The sequence below is a fragment of the Solea senegalensis genome, linkage group LG13 (assembly GCF_019176455.1).
Source record: "Solea senegalensis isolate Sse05_10M linkage group LG13, IFAPA_SoseM_1, whole genome shotgun sequence".
NCBI classification, from domain to species: domain Eukaryota; kingdom Metazoa; phylum Chordata; class Actinopteri; order Pleuronectiformes; family Soleidae; genus Solea; species Solea senegalensis.
In genome coordinates, this window is record NC_058033.1 from 2,362,971 (window position 1) to 2,371,834 (window position 8,864).

Sequence of the window (8,864 nt, forward strand, 5' to 3'; positions counted from 1 at the left end):
CAAATCCTATTCAAAGACGTTTGTTGCCCTAAAACAACAACAACAACAACAAAACACCTGCTAATTAACAGCGTCTGTCAATTAGATGCATATACAGAAGTGTACTCTGTGACAAAAGATGCCTTTGGATTGGTTTTATTTATTTGAATGTTTTTAATGCCAAGTTCCTGCACAGAACTAAGAGAATCTGGTGATGTTTGCCGTTCTTGCAGATGGATGAATATTTTGGCCAACATTCATCGTCACAAGGTTGTTGTTGCATGACTTTTTGGGCTCACTGTACTCTCAGTCGAATGATTTCAAACCTGCTGCTATTGAATTGAGCACAAAGAGACTTTAGATTTTGGTTTTGGGTGTCCATGACATAATTATAGTGTGTTATTATTGTTATTATTATCATTATTACCACCACACACACCCAGTTTTTTATTTTAATTTAATTTTTTTTTACCCCTTTCCGCACTTTTTCTTTCCTTCGACCAACAGCGTTTCTCACCTTGCACTTGGTTGTTACATGTACAATGGAGAAAAAAAAAAAAAAGGATATTTCGAATATGATGCCTGCTGAACCAGGTGCCTTAATCAAATATATGAGAACACAAATCTGCACATTCTGACAGTCTGGAGAGGGTTTCCCGACAGAAACAAGGGGGCTGGGTTTCCCAAAACCTGAACTTGAAATAGAAAGAGAATTGAATTCCAAATCAATAAGATTTCTGTAATAATCAGGTTTTAACAGCAGATGAGTGGAGTTTTACTAAGAAGAAAAAAAGAAGCGTAAATGACAATTGTTTTGGGAAACCTGGTTCTGTTTTAAACTCTTTCTCTGCCCACTACGCCACGTTCTTGTGTTTTCTGTTTTGGCTGCTGCTGCTATCACCGCTGGTGTTTCGATGTGGACAAGAGCAAACTTCCGCTGTGTCTGAGGCAGAGGGAGACTCGGGCCTGCTTTTTTTTTTCTTTTTTTTTAAAAAACGACTCACTTACATACAAAGCGTTCTTATTGTTCTCCTTGGGTTTCGCGACGTGCGGCACTGTGCTGTAGCCTCTCAAGACCTCTTTCGAGTAAGATTTAAAAAAAGAAAAAAAAAAAAAGAAGAATAAGTGAAAACACACATGACAGAACTTTCAGTTCCTTAACTTTGCTATTTATGAAGTGCCAGAACCTCCTCGAAGTCAGTGTTGGCACTGAGTCGCAGGTCGCGAATGAAGCGACAAACTGAGCAGGAGGTAAACTGTGGTGCTAATCTGTCAGTGGCTGGGTGCTAACATGGCTGCGTTTAAAAAGCTGTATTAGCCATATATTATTCCTTCTGTTGATGACTCTGGTCAGTCTCGTGTGTCTGACTGCTGCACTGCTGTACGCTGACATAGCGAGGTATAATTCTGCTGCTGCTGCTTTGCCGATTAATGTAGTCTTATTGTTGTCAGGATCCAGAAAGATCATGAATGTTGTATCTTTATACGGCCGCTGTCCTTCTTTTATGTTTAAAACTTTTTCCTTTTTTTTTTTTAAATATTGAGTTTATAGTTTGATATTTATGCTCTATGAGTCTCAAATGTTGCTTTGTTTTCCTAAATTATATTTTATCGCCCCCTTTTTTTACCCCGATCCTCGTGTTCATTCCATTTGTTTTGATATTTATTTGTTTGTCCTGTAAATTCAGACTCTCTTTGTTTTAACGAGACTTTATAGCTTTGCCACTGAAGCGACTTCACAAACGTGAGACTCACAGACACAGATCAGAGTCACAGTGAAACACAAGTGTCATTATAATCACATAACTGCTAAATGTGTTGTCTTAAAGTTTTATAAATGTTATTAGATGTACACATATTTTTAACTAACTGTTTCCAGTGACAGGGAAAAAAAAAATATAGATCAGGTTAAGAAATTGTGAATTGACAGAAATACATTTAATGTAGAAATGTGTCAATTAATTCAGTTTACAGCTGCAGGTTTTACTCCAGTCAACAAAATGTTGATCATTTTAGTCATTTTAAAGCTAATGCCATTTCCTCTCTCAATCAACTTCATATTACTTATTATTATGTCACTGTATTCTGATATTTTTGTACGCAAAATTAAGTAATTTAGATTACATAAGCTATATCTAATTAGCCATGTTAGCATAACAGCTGTTGACTCGTCGAAAGTTAAGCATCAATTTTAAAATCGTTTTTTTATAACTGTTACTGTGATTTATTTGCTCCTTCAAAAGTTGACATGGATCGTTTTAGAATCCCTAAAATAACATTTAATTGATTGTGAAAAAAAAACAAAACTATGCATGTATTATCATGATGATTTTTTTAGCTTTCCTTGCTGTTGCCAATAGCCAGTTCCAGACTGGAAACTCTTAATTTATTTGTTACGGATATGAAAGTCCATAAACACAGAGATCAAGTGCCGAACACTTCAATGCACAGTTATTTCGCACTTTAAAATTAGCCAACTAATGTAAGATCAGCAGAATTAATCTTAATCAGAGTTATTTGGAAAAGTGATGCCACTTTACTTTCTCTATGTCCAAAAGAAGCCAGAGGTTCACATTTCTTTGAAGTTTCATTGTGACTTTGAGTAATTGTTGTCTGTGAAGCCCATGGAGTGTGTTATTTGAGGTTCGATGTGATCAGAAGGGAGAGTAAATCCCTAAACCAGGCTCAGCAAACAGAATCTAACCTCGACATAAATTTTTAAAGTCATGACTCTCCGCAGCCTTAGAGCTCAGGTCAGGATTGCCTGCGCTCTCTAACTTAAGTTTGGGGAAATTTGACAAAAAAAACCAAAACAAAATGATAATGAGCGTTCGATCATGTTTTCTGGGAAAACTTCACCGCTGCACCAGAGAGGTTTCGCTCCTTCTGAGTGTTTGTTTTTCCTTCAGAAGGGCTTTGGTCCGCAGTCGTCTCGTCAGGGAGCTCCTAAGATAAGACAGGAGTCACTAAAGGCTGGTGGGCAGAGACTCTTCACCCTCCTCTGCAACGAATGATGGGGAGACTTTTGAATCCTCATCTGCAGACTAATCTATTCAGGCGAAAGACAAAAAAACAAACAAACAACATCCTCGATAATGACAATAAAAACCCCCTCTTTCTATATTTACTCACGTGCAACTCATCATCCAACACTGCAATGATTTATATCTCCTTCCAGACTTGCCAAAATGCATGACGTGGGAGACCGTTATCAGAAATATGTAACGTGAAACGTGCGTTCCATTTCTTTTCCTTTTTCACTTTTGATAACAATGACAGACAGTGAGACGATTTTATAGGAAACCCAACCATACAAGTCCAAACATGTAGAGGATGTGGGATGTATCGGTCACTCTGAGCTCCACAGCTACATGCCATTGTTATGATGCTTCTGGTCTTGTATGGTAACTTATATGACTAGATCAACAGCATGGGATCTTTCTGTAGTTAGTCCTGTGTGTGTTCCTCTCACCAGTCTCAGTAGGAAGGCTGTACTTCATTGCTAAGTGCTCTATAATAGATCTCTTGGTGATTATAATTTCATAAAAAAGCAAAACCTGCAGAAAGTGTATCCTGCTGAAACTAACTTGACCCTCTCTTTAGCAATGACGTCTATATTTGTAGTTCACATATATGCCTGTTCTATTACAATATCTTGACAGTTGTTATATTTATGTTGTGTAATAAATGTCGTGCTGGGTTTATACTTTTGTTTTAACTCACTTTTTTTGTTTTGCATTGTGTTTTTCTTTTCTTTTCTTGGAGGCACAATGGGTGGCTTTATGCACAGGCATGAAAATGTAAAAAAACAAAAACATTTTTTTTTTTTGGTTTGTACTGTAACAGCTCATTCTGTTTCAGAGCTTCTGACAGTTTTGTCTCTGGCTGCTCCACATCCTGTAGACACCTGCCCAGAATCTCTGTTGTGTTATTGTGCCTCTCTTTCTCTTTTATTCTTTCTTTTTTTTTTTTTTTTTTAAATAAAAAAAATAATTATTTCTCTGTTGTATCAGCCAGGAGTTGGTACCACAACTTTGCTTGTAACCACAATAGTCCGATTATGTTTATTGATTTTAATATCAAAATAATAAAAACCATTAGCACCCCCACCCTGAGTCTTGTGTGTTTATCTATTGTTTATATGTTTTTGATGTGTACATATAGTACATACTGATTTATTATCATTAGTAATGTTATTATTGTCAGAATGTCTGCAGTGAACCCATTCAGGTCAGTACATACTCTGAATAAACAATTAGTCTTCAATTATTCTCAAATAATAAGCCAATATGACTACTGTAAGAAACAAAAGGTTGGTTTTTAGAGTGAGTTGTAATATGTAGTCATGCAATAAAGCTCAATAATTACATTACATTACATTACATGTCATTTAGCAGACGCTTAATTAATAACATGTACCTTTTTAAGTGAATATAAATGGTAAATGAATGGTGCACACATGAAAAACAGCAAATTGATTGAGATCAATCACTTACAAAGTGGCCGACAGTTGTCACCCATGACCAGCCAACATAACATATACATTATATCATAACATATATATTTTATGCAATTACAGTTAAGTCATTGTTGTAATATTAATATCAGACTATGAATTACCATGGCAGTATGAGTGAAAACTCTCTAATACATTGTTCTATTAAACAGTCATATAGTAACATGTTTTTAATTAACATTTTCCTGAGTGTCCCTCTCTGTTTGTTTTTTTTGCTTCGCATTTAGTTGAGTTGGGCGCCATGTTTTTGGGCGTCCGGCTCACCGTACATAAACAAACATGGCGTCTTCTGTGGATGTCCACGTCCGAATTTGTGGACAAGAAATTATAAAATATGACCTAGAAATTAAAGCTCTCGTCCAGGTAACAGCTGATAATGTATTGTTTGTTAACTATTTGGGGCATTTTGTTTGTTTTTGTATCATTTTAAGTTTCCGTTAAGCTAAAGTACCTCAAACGTTTACTCGGCGGCTATTTAATGTATGTTGTCTTTAAGATATTTCCGGCTTTTACTGCCCACTCGAATTTAAATTTAAATTCACTCGAATTTGTAAGTGACGCATTTACAAACGTTAAGTTAAACTTGATTTAATTTGGGTTAGCTGGTTGATGCAGTTGTTGTCTCTAAAGTGTACTATATATCTACTGAACTTAACTTGTGTGAGAGCGAATGAGAAATGAGATTATTTTTACAAATTTGTAATAATAATTTGTACTTTGTGCCAAATATTTGCTCTAATCATGTAACTTTGTTTACAAAAACGGCTATTAGAGTTTGCCTTCATCGTTAGTTGTTATATTTTATAAGCAAAATTAATTACATATGGTCCACTACAAAATGTTTTTTGTGTTTGACTTTGACATTATATACACGTAAATATTTACTGAAGCCTGCCTGTACTCAATTCCTTTTTCTTTTTTTTTTACATGTGCCCCTAATCCAAAGTTTGATAAGTTTGATTTAAAAAGACAGTACTGTTGCATTAGTTAACATTCACTGTTATTCTTCTATATTTGATTTTTCTTCCATTGTTTGGTGTAACTCAGGTTGGATTTTACAATTGAAAAGAAAGAAAATAATAATAATAATAATAATAAAATAATAAACTAAATCATTTTTACCTGCAGGACATTAGGGATTGTCCTGGACCTCAGTCTTCTCTCAGAGAGCTCAACTCTGAGGTCAAGGAGAAGTTCAACAAGCTCAGGCTCAGAATACAGGTCGGTCTCCGCCATTATTTTGCAATTAAAGTCCACACAGTTGAATATGACGTGAAGTGTTGTTGTTTTCAGGATCTGGAGCAGATGGCCAGAGAACAGGACAGAGAGACAGAGAGACAGGCCATCCAGGCAGAGACAGAGAGTCAGAGAAGGCAGATGATGAGGTGTCTTCTCTCTCACACACACACACACACACACTTTTTGCAGTATACCCGTAGCTTTTCTGCGGAAATCGTTTCCATTTCTTATCCAAACAATGTCAAAGTCAGCACTGCACATTCTGGTGCCCTTTGTAAGAATCAACAGTTTTTATTGTTGGTGTTTGTTCTTCTTCTTTTTATGTGGATATCAGTAATCAGACTGCGTGGAGGAAAGCTAACCTGGCGTGTAAACTGGCCATGGACAACATGGAGAAAGATGAGCTGCTGCATGGAGGGGACAACCACAGCATCAGACAAAGGTAAGTGCTAACACTGTTGTGGAAGTAGGGCGTATTTTTCCATAAAAATCCTTTCCAGTGGACATTGTAGGCATTTAGCGTGGTGATTGGTTAATGTCAGAGAAGCATTTAAGAATAATTAGAGGCAGGTTCGAGCTACACTTTGTCATGGAGACAATTACTCATGGACTAGTTAAATATTTCATATTAGGTATCGGCACCTCCTTTACTAATAATGTCTGTTTGTTTTAACCAATCACCTCATCTGTGTCTCAACTTTTATTTTGAAAGTGAAAGGAAACAGGCCTCTCTCTTTAAAATCAATCCTGTTTATACATTAAGTCTTACTTTAGTGACTTTAGAAAACACTTGGGCTCAGAGATTGTTAGTTTTCGCTTTGCCGGGGAAACTGTTTTCACAAACTCACACACAGTGATTAAACAACATATTACTGCTGCATTTTTCTGAAACTGGAAAAGCGTGACCTGGTTTTATCTGTACTTGACTCAGGAAGGCGACTAAAGAAAGCCTGGTGGAAACCAGTAGCGACATCACAGAGAGTCTGATGTCTATCAGTAGGATGATGGCTGAACAGGTGAAGCAGAGTGAGGACACCATCGGCACACTGGGTAAAGGAGAAGTATTTTGTTTTTTTACTCAGATTTTTGCAAAAGTAAATCAGTTTTTGTGCTTCTATGTCCCATTTTCTCTGGCCTTGAAAACCCTTTAATACCTCTCCCCTCCCTCCTCTTCACTACCTCAGCCACTTCCTCCAGGACGGTTCAGGAGACAAACGAGGAGTTTAAAAGCATGACAGGGACCATCCACCTGGGGAGGAAACTGATCCTCAAGTACAACCGGCGGGAGCTGACGGACAAGCTGCTCATCTTCCTGGCTCTGGCACTTTTCTTCGCTACTGTCCTCTACATCCTCAAGAAACGCCTCTTCCCCTTCATTTAGCCGACTGGCTGCGTCAAAAGAAAGAATGTTTTACAGGTATCATACTGAGCAGGGAATTACCTGAAGAAGAGAGTTAAGAGCGGTGTATTGTGTAAGTTAGAAGCAGCATTGACACTGGACTGCTGCACATAGAAGTAATGCCACGTGAAATAGTTTGACGTTGGTTAGCAGCCTTGTTTTTATCCTGAAGAAAAATGCAACTGTGGATTTATAAAATGAGTATGAAGGGTTTTTGTAGTGCTGTCTTAAAAAAAAAACAGTGTCTAAAATGTATTGGTGAGGTTGCAGCTGAATATCCCTCCCCTTGCTCTTTTCTTCCAAGTTTGTTGAAGGCATTTAGCATTAAAACTCAAATGTCCATTATTTGCTATTGTAAAAACATGGTGGTCCAAAATGGTCACCTCTGTGGAGCCAAACCAACTCCTGATATAAATATTAAAAGGCTCATTCTGGGGTTATGAAAAAAATGTACGCGTTCTACCTTTAATTGCAAGGAGAATAGGGACAATAACTGGCGTTATAGAGATTTCATGCAAAACTGGATTTAAATCCTGTTTAAATATAGACCTTTTTTATAGTTGATGCAAATGGTCACATTTGGAGGCGGAGCTTCTTCCCTGAGCTCCCTGAAAACAGTGACTATGTTTACATGAAATGCAGTATTCCAGTTTTAAGCGGATTTAGACATTAGTCTGACTAAGACACTGTCTTGTAAACATAATTTTCATATTACCATAGTTGGAATGAGGTCACTCAATGTGACCAATCAATCAATCAATCAATTAATCAATGCAATAATCGGATTACAGCACATGGAATATTTCGGCTCAAATGTCTTGTCTAGTAATGTAAAGATATGTATATGTCTAAGAATGATATCTTAATCTGATTATGATGTTCTGACGGAGGTTTCTCAGCAGTAGATGTGAGTCATAATCTGAAGATGATCTGTGGATGTGGCTGTAATAAGGGCTGGATAATCGTTCAATAACAATATACAATATATTGCAATACAACTTTCTTAATTTCCACAAAAAAAGGTTACATATCGATCCAGTATGGATCGATATGTTTATGCATAAAACACTTGAACGCTTGAAACTCATAATCCCTTATTTAATCAAATATTTCTGTGTGTAAGAGTGTTTTATTGTTTCCTCTACATGAAGTTTAGAATCACAATTAACTAGTTTCTTCTTCGCCATAATTATTGATATTTAATGGTTTTAAAATGTTTAATGTCCAGCCCTTACTGGAATAATCTGTAAAAATCATAATCTTCGAGGTGACTTTGCATGGAAAAAAAACGCACTTTGAAGCAAACAGAACTGAAAGAACTGACTCTAAAATGCAGAAACCTTAGTTTAAAAGTGTGTGTGTTTGTACTTGTATTTGGACCTTGTCAGGACCAGTAGTCCTCATAGAGACCTAAATCTGGTTCTAATGAGGCAGAACCTTATTTCTGAGAAACTGTTTAGATTAAGGCTAAGGATTTGAATTGTGGTAGATAAGGGTGAGAGATTTACTGAATGTGTGTTTGTTGTCTGCTTTGGATGATTGTGTCAGTGATTGTGTTAGTTTCCTTTGTGCCTTACTTGACTTACTTACAAAACCAAAACTATAATGACTTCCTCATCCTGTGAAGAACATCTACCATGCAGAGTCACTGACTGTGTGAATGTTAAAAACAAGGTCTGTTTGTTTAAATAAAACAAATGTATTTCCCCCAAAAATATGGATGACTGCGTT

The 8,864-nt window shown here is 36.6% G+C and overlaps 1 protein-coding gene across 2 annotated transcripts; it reads left to right on the forward strand.

The window, feature by feature from the left end:
- Positions 1-4,756: 4,756 nt before the first annotated feature.
- bnip1b (BCL2 interacting protein 1b) lies at positions 4,757-8,848 on the forward strand. 2 transcript variants are annotated; one of them, XM_044041922.1, is made up of 6 exons: positions 4,757-4,858; positions 5,624-5,716; positions 5,789-5,880; positions 6,069-6,176; positions 6,666-6,784; positions 6,919-8,848. In XM_044041922.1, the coding sequence occupies exons 1-6, from the start codon at positions 4,775-4,777 to the stop codon at positions 7,113-7,115; spliced, it is 693 nt and encodes a 230-aa protein (XP_043897857.1). In that variant the 5' UTR covers positions 4,757-4,774; the 3' UTR covers positions 7,116-8,848. The 2 variants fall into 2 exon arrangements, with proteins under 2 accessions (XP_043897857.1, XP_043897856.1); XM_044041921.1 differs by having other exon boundaries at positions 5,624-5,880.
- The last annotated feature ends 16 nt before the right edge of the window (positions 8,849-8,864 follow it).